At 45.2% G+C, this 16,617-nt stretch overlaps 1 protein-coding gene across 1 annotated transcript in view; it reads right to left on the bottom strand.

The window, feature by feature from the left end:
- LOC145417765 (minichromosome maintenance domain-containing protein 2-like) overlaps positions 1-16,617 on the bottom strand; it is a 149,744-nt gene that overhangs the window by 46,346 nt on the left and 86,781 nt on the right. The window contains exon 8 of the mRNA XM_080286372.1: positions 960-1,209. Within this exon, the coding sequence (XP_080142498.1) occupies positions 960-1,209 (250 nt within the window). The remainder of the gene's footprint in view (positions 1-959; positions 1,210-16,617) is intronic.

Genomic DNA, 16,617 nt, shown 5'->3' with positions numbered 1-16,617 from the left:
GGGCTAGGCAGTTGGTCCCGACATTTAAGATGAGAATGACCAGCCTCACTCATCCCTGAGTGGTATTACATGAGCAATCAACCCCAACTACCCCTTGGATATAAACCTTCACCGGCTCAATCCGACTGGAGCGCAATAATTACCCACTAAAACCACCAGGCGCCAAAATCTGGTTATATGGTTACCACCCAATGTAGTAAGTGCTTTCCTGGTGTACAGGAAACTACATCCATAAATCTGTCCCTAACATAGTTACTCCTAAAGTACACAATAATATGCTGTATCAATAGCTTATACTGATTAGGAAGGCATTTATAATGCCAGTTGATGGTAACTGAATAAACTATTACATGTGTGCACATTTTCTTCACTGACCTGAAATAGTTAAATCTTTAGTAGTATTAAATCATATCAGTAGATCAACCAATGACTATAGCTGTGATAATGTAATCTACTGGAAAGAAAAAATGGCAACAACTGCATAACACTTCCAACAGGAACATTTATATGAGTACAACAAGGATGTTAGTATGCTTTGTGTCTGTTGTATTAATTGTTAATTTGTTCTGATTTCTTGTAATTCTTTCTCCTGTTGATGTCCCTGGAAGGGTGAAACTGATAACAACACCCTTGAGCAATAATAAAGTACTGTACTGAATATTGCTGCACTACCTCATGACTGTACTGTGCTACAAGGCAAAACAAATAAAATACTGTACGACTATACACAAAACATACTGTGGTTTATGCAGTACAAAAAAAAAAAAAAAAATGCTTTGGGGTATTACATGTGATGAGCTAAAATTCTGGGAAACCTGTCAAGTGAATGACATGACAGCTACTATACTACCATGTATTATGTCACTAATTACTCTACATTTTAATCCATTAGAAATCATTTTCTTCATAACATCTGCTTAAAACATACAAAACAATATCAGTAAGTCTAGAATCCTCACCACGACACACTGACTGACGTAGTTCTTTCTTGAACTTTGAAAACTCCCCGAGGACACAGACTCCACCATGTGCGCGCAGCAATGAGCCGGCCTGTACCCAAGTCAGCCCATCCCTACCCTTGAAACAGGAAGCAGTAGCAGCATCCAATGATGAGTGAATCACTGTTTGTGGTGCCAAGTGGGCACTCCACCATAACAGTCGCAGCAGCAGTGTAGTATTGCTGCCTACACCCAGTACAGCTAACCCTGCCTGTTACATTGATATTCAATATTAAGCTGATTGAATTTTAACCAAACTGCACATTATTACAGTATTACATAAATTTTCACTTCTGGTGCTGTGAATACATCACTATCACCTTAACCAGATTTACCACAAATACACAGAATGAATAGGATCCAAAACTGAAAAGAGAAGAACAAAACAGCAAGAAAACTATCCACACTGTACACACTCATTAGCTATACAGTAAACTCCCAATCATCTGACACCACATTAACCGACAATCGTCATTATCTGACAAGCAAAAATCTGGTTGAATTAATGCATTATCCATTTTTTACAGCATTAAATAATGGCATACCACTACCCACATGGGAATAATCAACAAAACTGTGAGTAAAGTATACAGTAACAGTATCTTTTACTGTATAAGATTGTACTATTTATCTGAAAAATTATTTGTTGTTTTTTTTCTATGTTTGAATAGTATACTGTACAATATTTGTAGTTATTTGTACAATATTTGTTATGCCTCCCATGGAGGGGCTGGGGGGAGGTTGTACTGCATTATCTGAAAAAATGCATTACCTTACATGGCTTTGTCTGAATTATGGTGGATAATCGGGAGCTTACTGTACCATACGTCCGTTCACCTCCGTTCATGCCTTCAATTTCTTAATGACACCCCACAAACCATTCAAACAATATCAACCTCAAAGCACATGTAACAGAGAGCATGTGGATGACAAATGGCCAAGTTAATAGCCTAACAGATGCACAACCCTTCCCATATGTATCTTCAACTTATACTTCCTCCATCTATTCATTTACATCCACTGTTTATTTTCTGTCATCTACAAAGTCACCTCACACTTTCTTATACATTCACTTCCTGTATCTGATCTCCCATCCTCAATGGTATTCATTTTTTTTTTTTTCTCCATTTTACTTACATATAATCTATCCAAATCATGGGTTTTTAACCAGGGGGAAAATGTTGAAATTCTTGAAGGAAAAATATTTGCAGCAACAATGATAAAAGTAAAATTCACATGATCATTTTCTTAAAAATTGTGATCAGTTCTGCATCTCATCAACTCAAGATGCCTTTTTCCTTCATATATCAAGGTGAACAGATCTTTGTGACTCTCCTGATTATCAACACAAGCCAGCAACAAGCCAGAGGAGATGCCAGGCTTGAGGTGTACCATTTACTAACCACACTGTATACTGACAACCTTGCAGACAAGAAGCAATTCCAAAAAATCTCACTGATACTTATTACTTAAATCAAAATGATATTAGTGTATATGTAACCCCATATTTTGTTATTTTATATAAAATGATATATACAATATTTACAATATGTACAGTATTCGCCTAGTTTCCTTTGTACCACACATCAGTTGATACTATAGTTCTCCAATAGCTGTGAAGTCAACTTGATATGTGTACTCACTTTTAGGTATTGGTTGGAAGTAAGCCTAATCATGTGTCTGGTTGAGTAGTACTAGTAGTAGTTGTTCCCTAGGCTGTCTGACCGAACAGCTGCAAGTTCCTAAGAAAGGCCAGGGCCAAGACCGGGTTTTCCAAAAGAGCTCTCAAGGAGTGTATGTTGTGTTGTTGGTGTAGGCGACTGTGTAAAATGCAGTCTTCCACAATAAGTATAGGGTACTGTGTTGCATCCTGAACAGGCATCAGCGACAGAGTCATCAAGCCTCTTCTGATAACTCAATAGGGCTGAATGATACCCACATCTCAGCCTGACCAGCTGGACTCTGTCCTCACAAGGGAGGGAGGATTCAAAAAGGTGGATATCAGGAGGCCGTGCATGCAGCTGTGTGTTGTCTTTGAGTGACTGAATGGAGCAGCAAGTGATGTGAGCATGGATATGCTTCTGGAAGGTGTTTTGAGGCAGACAAGGGGGAAAGATGACAGTATTTGTGTGTGATATCGTGTGCTGGGTGTTGTCTTGATGTTCCTTGGTGTGCGTGGATGTGCTGCCATGTAGTGCAGTGGATGGTGTGGGTTTGTGATGGCTGCAGCAAGAATGTGTGTGCCTCTCATGTCTAGACAATCCTTGACCTTGAGGACTTTGGTTTCTTGCTGTAGGTGGTCTGTGGGTGTAGTAGCTGTGCAGCCTGTGATTATTTTTAGGGCCTTGTTCTGTATGGTCTGTAGAGTATTCTAGTGTGTAGGTTAGTAGCCAAAGCAGGGCTTGCATAATTTATCACAGAACATATATATTGTTTGTATGCTGTGGTTGTGGTTTCTTTGTTGTGTACAAATGTTGTATGGGCAAGTTACATCAGGGCAGTGATTTCCAATCTGTGGGGCGCGCCCCCCTAGGGGGGCACGAAACGCTGCCTGGGGGGTCGCGAAGACTTGATAAAGAAGGTAATTATATTTGAAAACTATGAATTATGATGGAATTCAGTAATTTCTATCCATCCATCCATCATCCAATCCTACATTGCCCCATGAGGAGCGTAGGAGCCCGGGGCTAGGCAGATGGTCCTGACATTTAAGATGAGAGAGAAGTAATTTCTAAAATTGGAGAAAATATTTCAGATATGAATAACAAATCTAGTTATGATATTTATTGACATGTGCCAACTATGTCAGTAAAATACAGTATTTGAGGACGGGGGGCACAGGGAACGTGTCATTCAGTGAGGGGGGGGCAAGAAATAGAAAAGGTTGGAAATCACTGCATTTGGGTATTGAGTTTTGAAGTTAATTTATTTTTAATGTTTGTGATGCACTGTTTAAATGACATTGATGTATGTTACACCGGGGATTTAGTGCGTGTGTGTGTGTGTGTGTGTATTTATCTAATTTACCTAATTGTGATATACAGTACAGGAAATGAGCTACGCTCGTGGGGTCCCGTCTCTGTTTCTCATTATATCAAATTTAGCTTTAAACTCGTTTAAGTTTTTAGACTGGATGATCTCTTTGTCCAGGCTATTCCACAGGTCTATACATCTATAAGGAAAACTATATTTCTTGATATCCTTCAAGCAGCCTGGCTTCTTCTGTTTCATTCCATGTCCTCTTGTTGCTCTCTTATCCCATAAAAACAGATCCTCCTTGTCAATTTTATCTACCCCCATCATGGTCCTGAACACTGTAATCATGTCGCCTCTCTTTCTCCTTTCCTCTGAGGAAGGCAAATCCAGCTTTTCCAGCCTCTCTCTGTACGACAGAAATGCCAGACTGGGGACCATTTTCGTTGTTCTTTGTATTCTCTCAATCTTGTTTATATCTTTCTTTTTGTGTGGGGACCACACTACTGCTGCATATTCTAACCTGGGGCAAATCATGGCCACTATCAATTTTTTCATCTCCTCATCCATATCATGAAAAGCTACTCTTATATTAGTCAGGAGTTTATACGTCTCCCTAACTGTCTTGTTAATGTGTTTTTCTGGTGACAAACTGTCCTGGACCAGCACTCCCAAATCTTTCGCTTCTCTCGCTTTTGTGATTGGTTCATTACCCATCAAATAATTCAGTGATGGCCTCTTGGTACTTTTACACATTTCCAATATTTTACATTTCTTTGCATTGAACTTCATTTCCCACATCCGGTTCCAATCATGCATCCTATCCAGATCCTCCTGCAGCATTTTACAATCCTCCTCAACCTCTACCTTCCTCAAGATCTTTGCATCATCAGCAAACAGACTTGCATAACTGTTCACTCCATCTACCATATCATTTACATAAATCAGGAACATTACTGGCGCCAACACCGAGCCCTGTGGGACTCCACTTGTTACTTCCCTCCATCCAGACATCCTATCCTTTATTACTGTCCTCATTTGTCTGTCTCTCAAAAAGTCTCTCATCCATTCCAGGAGGTTCCCCTTCAGTCCTCCTATATGCTCTAGTTTCCACATTAGTCTCTTGTGGGGTACTTTGTCGAAGGCCTTCTCCAAATCTAAATACTGTACAGTAATCACTCTAATATCCGGACGCCCAATAACCGAACATCCCCACTACCCGGACCTTATCGTCCTGGGATCCAACATTCCCAAAATGGTCCGAAAACCCAAAAAAATTTAAAAAAAAAAATCGATTTTTTGCCGTCCGTAATTTGAACTTGCCCCGCACGCCGCAGGAGAGCATTGTTTTGGTTCGTCATTCCTCCGACGTCCGATAGAGCGCCGCTGCATCCTCCCCACTTCCCGCCTGTCTCTCACCGCGACAGGACCTATGCTCTTCCCAATGGCTGCCCACGTGCTCGCTTTTGTGGTGGTGCCGTACTTGCTGCAAGGCCTCCTGCTACTCTCGGGCCTCCTCTTAGTGTGTGTGATGATGGCCCTGCCACCTGAGAAAAGGAAGAGAGTGGTGTTGACTCTGGAAAAGAAGAGGGAGATATTGGAGAAAGTTGATGCGGGTTGGTCTTCTTCCCGCATTCTCCGCGAGTACAACCTGGCCCGGTCGACTTCGTTCGATATCAAACATTCCTGAGACAAACTCATGCAGTACACGGCTGACTTCTCGTCGTGATGCAAATGCAACGTGGAAAGGAAGGTTATGTTTACCCCCAAGTTTGCAGTAATCGACCGATCCACGTTGATTTGGTACCAACAGCAACGTGCAGCTGGTATGATGGTACGTGGAACGGAGCTGAAGGCTGCTGCTGAGAAGTTTGCAAGGTTTCACGACGCCCTAGACTTCAAGGGATCCAAGGGTTGGCTCTTCGCGTTCAAGATGCGACATGGCCTTACTAACTGTAAAGCACATGGCGAAGCATTGGACGCTAACGAGGATGGAGTTGACGAGTTTCGGCACAAGGTGAAAGGCTTGATCGACAGGGAGGGCCTCACTCTCGGTCAAGTCTATAACGCAGACGAAACTGGCCTATTCTATCGCTCGCTGCCAACAAACACTCTAGCCGAGGAGACGGAGAAGCATGTACCTGGCCGCAAGCTTTCTAAGGAACGGATATCTGCTTTGTGTTGTGCCAGTGCTAACGGCATGCACCGGCTTAAGCCCGTTGTTGTTGGCCGTGCAAAGCAGCATCGGTGCCTTCGTGGGGTGATGGATATCCTTCCTGTCGTCTGGTACCATTCTTTGAAAGCATGGTTCACAGCTGTGATTTTCAAAGACTGGTTTCACCGTCACTTCGTCAAGGAGGTCATCCAGTACCAGACGAAGACACTGGGAATCCCTCGCGATCAGGTAAAGGCTCTCCTTCTGCTCGACAATGCACCTGCCCACCCGTGCGACAAGGACTTGGTTGCTGAGAATGGCCGTATTAGGTGCATGTTTCTGCCACCTAATACGACTGCTCTCATTCAACCCATGGACCAAGGAGTGATCGTGGCAACAAAGCGCCTGTACCGTCGGAAGTTCCTGGACGAGGTGATGGTTGTTCTCGAGGACGAGGACGAGCGCAGGGAAGGACGTGACACACGAGGCAAGCGGACTTTGGAAAACCTTCGCCGCTACAACATCAAGTCTGCACTGTACAACTGGGCTAGTGCATGGAAGGAAGTCCCTGTGAAAACTCTTGAAAATGGTTGGTCTCGTCTGCTTCTCGGAACGGATGTGGAGTACGATTTTCTAGGGTTTGACGTGGATGACTTCCATGCATGGCTACGTAAGCACAGCGACGTTGTTGATGTGGACGATGTTCGTGAGTGGTTGGACGACGATGAGGGCGATCCTGGGTATCAGACATTGTCTGATATCGAGATCGCGTCTTCGGTTGCTGGTGTCAGTCCCGAACTTGAAAATTCCGACGACGAAGGCGACGATGATGCGGACTCCTCTCAGCAGGACACTACTCCAGCCATCCCCAAGCTGAGCGCACTCCGGGAACATCTAGAGTTCGTCCTAGACTACCTGGAACACTCGGCCTGCGACAGGGAGATGGGGCCCTTGGGACTCGTGGAGGAAGTGCGTGCTTTCAGGCAGCGCATCATCAATCGCCAGAATCGTCGGTCCTTGCGTCAGTCAACGATTGACAGTTTTTTCAGGCCCGTGACCCCCGCTGTGCCAAGCCCTGGCTCCACTCCGTTGCCTCCCCAAGACAGGCCCTCATGCTCCGAGCCACAGCCCAGCACATCAGCCACAGTGGAGTCACCGCTCGACGTGAGTTTGCGGCTTTCCTCAGAGTCTTCTGCAGTGGGTACGCCATCACCACGACCCAGCGATGCACCCCTTGGTCGCCTGCCAGTGATACTCTCGGACTCTGACAGTGAATAAACAGCAAGAACTTCTCCACTAGACCACACGGGAATTTTGAGTGTTGTGCAGTGAAAAAAACGGTGTGTTGTGTTAAGGTTTTCGAGTTGAGAGAAAAGACTCAGTGGAAACAAAATTTAACGTAAATAAACTTCTTTGTTTTGGCTTTGGAAAATTAAAAAAAATTGGGAAAAGTTAATGTGCAACACGAAATTAAACTGGAACATTATTTGGACTAAAGTGAACACTGTGAAGAGAACGGACTTCTGTGTGTTATTGACTAAGTTCAGTGCAAGACTTCAGGAAGAGTGTACTGCAAGTGCTTCAGGAAATCGTTCTTACTGTCAGAGTCCGAGAGGAGGCAGTTATTCATCGAGGTGGCCAGGGACTTGCTGTAAGTAGCCAGAATGTTTCATACTGTACTTTTTTCCATACTATACTTACCAGAATGTTTCATATTGTACTTTTTTCCATACTATACTTACCTCATGCATGTGCAGTAGGAAAGTGTTTTTCAGAGTTAGGCTAGGTTAGGGTCCATAAGTACCAGCATGTTTATTAATGTATGAACATACTTCTAAACCCTCATTTTATGTTTCTTTTGCATTTATTTCAGTCATTTATGTGCCTTATTGATGTGATTTGGGTGTTAAATAAGTGCTATGCATGTCCAGAGGGAGTTGTATAGGTGTTTCTCTGAGTTAGGGTTCATAAGTACAAGTCCATAAGCTGGGGCCCAATATCCGGACGAAACCAATAACCGGACCTACCGATGGCTCTATTACTCCGGATATTGGAGTGATTACTGTGTAAATAATGTGTAAACAGCAAGTGAAAGTAATGAATGTAAATATACGTGAACAATGGAAAATAGTTTTATAAGTTACTTCAAGTGACAGTGCATAACACAGTGTAAATAAAATACAGGTATTTACAATTCCACTTGCACTGTTTTACTCAATAGAAAGATCGTAGTCACTCTTTTATCAATTGTCAGCCCTTTACCTCTTTCCACACGAGGTTTAGTAGGGGGTAAAGGTCACAGGGCCCTTTGCATGGGGGTGAAAAAGTCCCTGAAGTCAGCAAGACGAAACAGATGTACCTCCACTTCGGAAGATGAGAGTAAACTGATAAGGGAGGGCCGGGTGGAGGCCTACTTAGGGGATAATCAGTACTACCAATGTTAACTCTTGAAATAGCTATGTATAGCACTGAAATGACTGGCAGGAAATCTAGACAATACATTATAAATTAGGTAATGATTAATTAATTTATTACACCCGAAGGTGGCAGACATAAAGTACAATTAGTTAACAATGATAGTACATGGGACTCGTGCCACGTAGGACACGCTATGTACTGTAGTCATCATGAAATCAAAATCCACCAAAGTGAGGATGACACATAAGAATAACATCTAGCAAGTCATTATCTGTTAACAGCAGTTTACAAGTGTCAATCAATGTGAGTCTTTGTGGTAATAAGTTAACAACATGTGGACAGTGCAGGCAATAATGGTCCAGGGTGTTGGCATTGGGTGCGTCACACAGCCTACAGGAGGTGAAGTGAGGTGCGTCTTCCTGCCCTGCCACCTGCCAAACTGGTCGCCAGCCCAGTCGGAGACGTGCACATACCACATTACAGCGGCGAACCATAAGACCACTGCGACGATACCTGTGTGGATGAGTGAGAAAGTGATCATAATGCTGTATTGATACACTCGTGGCCCTCTCAGCATTGCTACGATGGCGGGTGGGGGAGCGGGCAGCCTGCTGTACCATCTTCTTGCAGCACACAAGGGATGCAGTGGAAGTAGCAGCATCTGGCAGATGTAGATCGCAAGCAGCCTTCGCAAGTCCGTCAGCAGTGTCATTGGCCAGGAGATGGATGTGAGAGGGAATCCATAAAAAGTGCACCATTAGTGAGCTGGCATCAGCCATGGCTAGTAGCCGAAGGATTTGTGTGACTAGACGTTGATATGCTGGTTTGTGAGACGTGAGGGCCCGGAGAGCTGGCTGTGAGTCACAAATGATCAAGCCGTTATTCCTGGTCTGTGTAAGCAAAGCGACAGCATCCAGAAGTCCATGTAGTTCACAATATGTAGAACTTGATGAATTTGGGAGGCGGCGACCCGACCAGCCCTCTTGCGGGGGCTCTAAGCTGGGGGAGAAAACAGCACATCCTGCCCTGCCATCTCTCTGCAGGGAGCCATCAGTATAGAGATGGTGGGCCAAACTGAGGGATGATGATAGGCTGGCGATGGTTTCCAGTGCACGTTGTTGTTGAAGCTGAGGCAGATCAGTCTTAGAGGCTGGGGTGTAGGAGACTGCTGGCACAGGAATCCTCCAGGGTGCAAGGCCATTGTCCACGTCCTCTTCTACGATGTCAACATTAAGACTCTGAATATTGGAACTTATGGTACTGACCAGATTGCGTCCACCTTGGCGTAGCAGAGGTCGAGGCGCCGCTGGATCCAGAGAAGTCCTAATAGTATGAGAGTAGTGGGGAGAAAGATGAGGAGAGTACAGACATTTAATGCTAAAATAGGTGACATTGGAATATATTCTATCAACGAGTGGTGGGAGATTGAGCTCGTGCTGCATACTGACAATTCTGGTGGAGTCAGGGCAGCCCAGGATGAGTCTCATTGCTTGATTCTGGAAGATTTCAAGAGGTCTTAAAGCTGTTCTGGAGAGCTGACATAATGCTGGGGAAAGATAATCTACCACCGAGCGGAGGAATGCAATGTATATGGTCCTGGCGACTGGGATAGATACTCCAGTAGAATAATTGGTCAGCCACTTTAAAGGAGTCAGGCGCCGCTGCAGTCGGACCAACAGATCTTGAACAACGGGATGCACCCGCTGTCGTGCTGGGATGGAAGGTGTAATCCACACTGGTGCTCTCAAATAGAGATACTGCGTGCAGAGAGGTATGACATCATTCCCCATAGTGAATTCTGGCAGATTCCATGCAGGACGGGAGGAGAAGATTCTACTCTTATCTGAGGAGATGATGAGGCCACACGAGGAAGCTGAAACATGAAAGGAGTGAAGAAAGCGTTGCAAATGGTCCGGAGAACGTGAGTGAATACATATATCATCTGCGTAGCAAGTGATAGTGGTGTCACCGACAGCTGGCAGTAAGGACAGAAGGCGATGAATGAGAATATTGAATAAAAAGGGACTAAGGACACCACCTTGTGGAGTACCAAGTTCAAAGTCTCGGGCAGTGCTCAATGCTCCTTTAAACAAAACTCGAGAAGTTCTGTTTCGTAGGTAGCCACGTATCCATTTAAGAAGGTTTCCTTTTATGCCAAAGTCAACAAGCTGATCAAGAATGATGTCTCTATTGGCTACGTCGAACGCACTCTTCAAGTCAATGAAGGCCACAACACTATCTGAGGAGAGACGAGTGTAGAGCTCCATGAGGCAGTGGTGTGTTCCTCGTTGGGGCAGGAAGCCGAAAAGTCTGGACGAAAGTTTGTCACGCAGCCGGAACATGAGGCGTGAGAGAAGAATGCATTCAAACACCTTACAGAAACAAGAAGTGAGGGAGATGGGCCGGAATTTGTCGGTGCCAGGCTTGGGGATGGGCACAATCGTACTTTGGGTCCAGGCTTGTGGCACGTAACCAAGACTAAAACCGAGGTTGTAGAGACGGAGGAGAGGGTTGCCAGGCACTGTTACGAGTACACGAAGGACTGCACGGGTGATGCCATCATCACCAGGAGCTGAATTTCTGCCCCTAGCGAGGGCACGGTGCAGCTCGCTCTCAGATATGGCTACATCATCATCATCATCAACACTCAGTAAGGCGGCAGCGAGACGAAGTGCACGATAGTTTTCCTGGGTGGAGAGAGCATCTCGTATATGAACTGGAAGGGTGGCGGTTCGTGACTGTGCTGACCACTCATTGATGAGGTCCTGTGCGTACTGAACAGGGTTGTGGCGGAGGACACTTGGAGGCTTCTTTCTTACAACCTTATTGATGAGGTGCCACATGGTACTCACGCTTGTTTGATGATTAATACCATCAGTGAATCTGTGCCAGGAATCAGAGTGAACACAGAGCTGGAGAGCAACAAGATCATCTCTTGACAGTTGATACTGGTGAAGAGTCTCAGGATTTGGTTGCCTCATAAAGGCACGGCCAGCCACCATTGCCTGTTTCTCTGCTTGAACGATTCTACTATCCAGTGTAAAGCTATGGGCACCAACACGATGCCTGATGTGTGGCTTGCTGACATATCGGGTATAGAAGGCATGTGTGGCTTTGACAAGTGAGGAGTATAACTGTTCAGGACAGTGGAAGTTAAATGTGGGAAGAAAGTTAGTCATGTATGAGATGTATGTGGGACGGTACTTGGGAGGGATTGCAATGCGAGTGCGGGTGTGTACTGGCGAGGGAGCAGAGGGAAGGGAATAATGAATGCTGAGACCAATGTGATCTGAGAAGAGTGTCAGAACCGATGCACACTTTACTTGGGAGGGTACAAGTCCACACGTAAGTACATGATCCAGAGTACCACCTCGAGCATGTGTAGCACCAGCAGTATCCCAGCGTGTAAGCTGATTTCGGCGAAAGTACTTTAAAAGTCGATTCCCATTACAATTCACAGTGCCAGAAGGATCTCCCAAAGCAGGATGACGGGCATTGAAATCCCCCATGTAAACCATTCCACAAATGGTGGGAGCTGGAAGAGTGGCGGGATCTATCCTGTTCGGTGCAGCGTATACATTGCAAAGCCGTATGGTGCCAGCACCAACAGTAATGTCAAAGAGCTGAAAGGTGGTATTCTCATTCACAGAAAATGGAAGGAGGCGATGCTGAATGGAGGAGTGAATGTAGGTTATGAGGCCATGTCTTACCTGATGAACATAAGACACGTAGCCACTGAGGGATGGGGCATCCACCCCGGGCAAAGCATTACCAACAAATGCCTCCTGGATGAGAACGATGTCCGGGTGGTGACTAAATACATAACCCTTGAGTGCAGTCAGTTTGGCCCTATTTGTTATACCGCAGGCATTCCAAGAGACAACATGCAGCTTAGCTAGATTATTGAACAGGACCTTTAGGATGACGACGGCCGGACGAGGAGGCAGTGATGATGCGGGCATCAACACGTGATGCACCATGTTGTGGGGACTGTGTAGGGAGGGCAGTCAGGGTCTCAAGGCGAGAGGCAATGGTCTGGAGCTGCTCTGTAAGACTGGTAAGGGAATTAATGACAACTTTTTGAGTTTCAGCCAAGGAATTTAAGGTAGCTTCAAAGGCAACCTGTTTGCTTACCAAACTACCTAGGTGCTCATCGATTGTATCGAAGCGCGCTGTGAGTGAAGCAACACGAGTCCTGAGAGCGGCGACAGCGTCTTGGAGTTCATTTACTTGATGTGAGCTTGAGGTGGAAGTTGAAACATCAGGGATGGCACTTTGGGGTGGAGGTGGTGGTGGCGGCAAGTTCGATGCGTGAGCAGCCACCTGTGTGGCGGGCGATATGGTGGTAGCCCGGCGGCGTGGGCAGCCTGGATGCCAAACATTAACCCCAGGTTGGTGACATCGGGGACATTTCCAGAGCGAGGTGTCGGGAGTGGAGGGCGGTGGCTGCATCAAGGCTGAGGGAGAGGCAGGAGCAGGCGGTGGGGGAGTGCGGTGGGGGCAAGACCGTGAGTCATGTGACTCGGAGCAAAATGCACAGCGCTCAGGTGCTGAACAGTACCGAGAAATGTGACCAAAGTTCCAGCATCTATAACACCACGGCTGCTCATCCCTCATCCTGCGAAACTCACAGGAAGGCAGGCAAGGGAGGAAGCTGAAGGCAATACTCTGTGGCGGTGGCTGAGGGAGGCTCAAGGTGATCACAAGGCGGTTAATAGGTGTGCCGTTCTGGTAGAAGCGACGGGCAGTGTGGATGCCAGGCAGCTCCTTGGCCAGTGTTGGATCAGTGCAGACAGGGTAACGGGTAAGGAGAAATGTAGGAAATTTGCGAGGCCGTTCTGGTGAGTCTTGAATTTCGAGGGAAAGAGACAGAAAATCTCCACGCATTACACTGTCAACAATGTCTGAGCGACGGCGGGAGATATAAACAAAGCGGGAGGAAATCGCTGCCATTTTAACCTCAGCCAGGTCTCGATCGAGATGAAAGTGGCGGTTGACCTCAGATAACCAGCGAAGCTTGGTGTCCACAGATGTGTTGTCCTTGAACAGCAGCTTAATGTAGTCAGCCCTAGGAGCAAACGCTGAAGAAGGAGGGGCGCTTAACCCCTACACCGCGGGCTTGTTTACCAATGACTTGCGTGTGCCGCGGGGTTATTTGGGCTCCGACAGACTCTCAAAAAATATTTGCCAAAAATCAGTTATTAGTCCTAGAATAATAAAATTACATATGCTTATGGCACATACCTTCAGCTTTCTCCTGGAATGATTGTTGAGCCTTCGTCGGTTACCGTAGGACTTGTGGAGACCTCTGAAGTAGGGTAACGAAGTCTCCACTTTACACTTCCCGACAACCCGTAATGATTACCACAGCCAGATACAAACACTATAAACACTGTTTTACAATTTTCAAGTAGTTTGGGATCCATACTAAAAAAAAAAAACACTGTGAAAGCAATGGAAATTACGAGCGCGCCTGATCGTCGCACTGGCACTAGTTTGCTTTTGTTACTCTGTCATTTATTATTCATAAAACCCCTCACACTTTATATTTCTATTACTATATAACACTTATATATATCTACAGTCTTTATCCATAAGTTTCCTTCAGTAGTATTAGTTTATTGTCACTGTAGGGATTCAATTTCTTTCAGTAAAATACGTAGCATTCACTTTCTCGTCCTGTATACTGGCATTGAGAGTGAATGTCACTTTCATCTTCACTCTCATAACTCATAGCATTCAGACATGCTAGAGTGAAACTTTCACTTTCATTACTCCTAGGGTATATACTCGTATTCTTATAATACTACTCATTTACATTTCTATTTACGTTCTCTATTTTATTTACACTGTGTTGTGCACTGTCACTTGAAATAACTTATAAAACTATTTTCCATTGTTCACGTATATTTACATTCATTACTTTCACTTGCTGTTTACACATTATTTACAATTCCACTTGCACTGTTTTACTCAATAGAAAGATCGTAGTCACTCTTTTATCAATTGTCAGCCCTTTACCTCTTTCCACACGAGGTTTAGTAGGGGGTAAAGGTCACAGAGCCAGTTGCATGGGGGTGAAAAAAGGCCTTGAAGTCAGCAAGAAGAAACATACGTCTCCTCACTTCGGAAGATGAGAGTAAACTGATAACGCAGGGCCAGCCAGCCTGGAGGCCTGTTTAGGGATTATTCAGAGTTACCAAGGTTCTTGAAAGAGCTAAGTCTAGCACTGATATGATTGGCAGGAAATCTAGACAATACATTATAAATTTGGTAGTTCCAGGTGAATGTAAATATCACTTAGGCTTCTCCCTTCCCTCCTTACATGTATATTTATTACGAAAATAGATTAGAGGCCTACTTAGGAGATATATAATCAGAGCTACCAATGTTAAATCTTGAAACAGCATTGTGTAGCACTGATATGATTGGCAGGAAATCTAGACAATACATTATAAATTAGGTAGTTCCAGGTGAATGTAAATATCACTTAGGCTTCTCCCTTCCCTCCTTACATGTATATTTATTACGAAAATAGATTATACGGCATATTTCAAGGGGAAAAAACAGCGAAAATTAGCGAACGAGTGCACGTGAGGTGTTGTCAGGTGATAATTAGCCAATTCCAGGTGTATGGCACTCTCACTTACCTTATTTCTTTCTTGTATATATTATTTGGTATAAGAATACGACATAGGGCTTATTTCAATGGATGAAATCAGTGAAAAATTCCAGGGAAGATTTACTTAGCGTAGCATTGCCGGGCAGGCGAGGGGGGTAGGGAGGGGAGTCAAGAACGGGGAGAAATGGCTAAATTGTCAACAATGGATGGGAGTACAGATGAGATTAGGAGTGCTGACTAGTGTTGGACATTGGCAGTACTGATAGATGATACAAGCCCCCACTTGGAAGCCCGGGTGAATTCAAAATAACACAGAATCACAAAAGCGACGCCCCGCGGTATGATCCCTTGCTCCCAAGCGTCACGAAAGTGACGCCCCGCGGTTAAGGGGTTAATGACATAGCCTCAAGTCGGGGAACTACGGGCTGCACAGGGTGGGAAACGTAGCCTTCATTATCATGTGCACGTTGCAGGGCACCACTAGACTCCCTCCGTCGGGTGGACTTAGCAGCCGGGGATGAAGGTTCACTGTTGCTGTCTGAGGTATAAACCATGGGGTGCTTAGTGGTGCCAGGGTGTTGTGAGGCAGGTGTTGGTAACACTGACGAACCCTCAGCTCCCGTGACAGGCGCATCACGGTGCTCAGGAGTTGGTAACTGTGGCCAGTGTTGGTCAGCAATATCTGAAATATCATCATCACTGAGCGCCAGGTCAGCCTCAATATCTGCAATAGAGACAGGGCCTGAAGGCTCCATAACGCTCTCCTACAGAAGCAGGAAGTGGGCACGGTGGGGTAGAGACGTCAAGAGAGTCGAGACGTTGCCATGACGACATAACAGGGCTACTGCGCATGCGCAGAAATCGGGAAAACTGACCAGAGGGGCTGGGCCAGGTGAGTCAAATTTCCCTTAATTATTACAGGCTAAGTCCAACACGAGGTAAACTCAAATAAAACGAGTGCAAAGACTGAACCTTCGTGTAGCTCCCTGCAACAGCTGTAAGGCAGTGGTAGCAGAAATCCACGTAAAACGCCAGAGATAATAGGAGAGCAGAACACAGGTTTGTTTACACAGGCCCTCTGGTGGAGAGTCCATAAATTAGGTAGTTCCAGGTGAATGTAAATATCACTTAGGCTTCTCCCTTCCCTCCTTATATGTATATTTATTACGAAAATTGATTATACGGCATATTTCAAGGGGAAAAAAACAGCGAAAATTAGCGAACGAGTGCACGTGAGGTGTTGTCAGGTGATAATTAGCCAATTCCAGGTGTATGGCACTCTCACTTACCTTATTTCTTTCTTGTATATATTATTTGGTATAAGAATAGGGCATAGGGCTTATTCAATGGATGAAATCAGTGAAAAATTCCAGGGAAGATTTACTTAGCGTAGCACGGCCGGGAAGGCGAGAGGATAGGGTAATGGTGGGGGGGTAGGGAGGGGAGTCAAG

This window comes from Coenobita brevimanus, chromosome 111 (assembly GCF_032717465.1).
Source record: "Coenobita brevimanus isolate Jiangsu-jjx chromosome 111, ASM3271746v2, whole genome shotgun sequence".
NCBI classification, from domain to species: Eukaryota; Metazoa; Arthropoda; class Malacostraca; order Decapoda; family Coenobitidae; genus Coenobita; species Coenobita brevimanus.
This window is presented reverse-complemented; position numbering and strand designations above follow the sequence as displayed.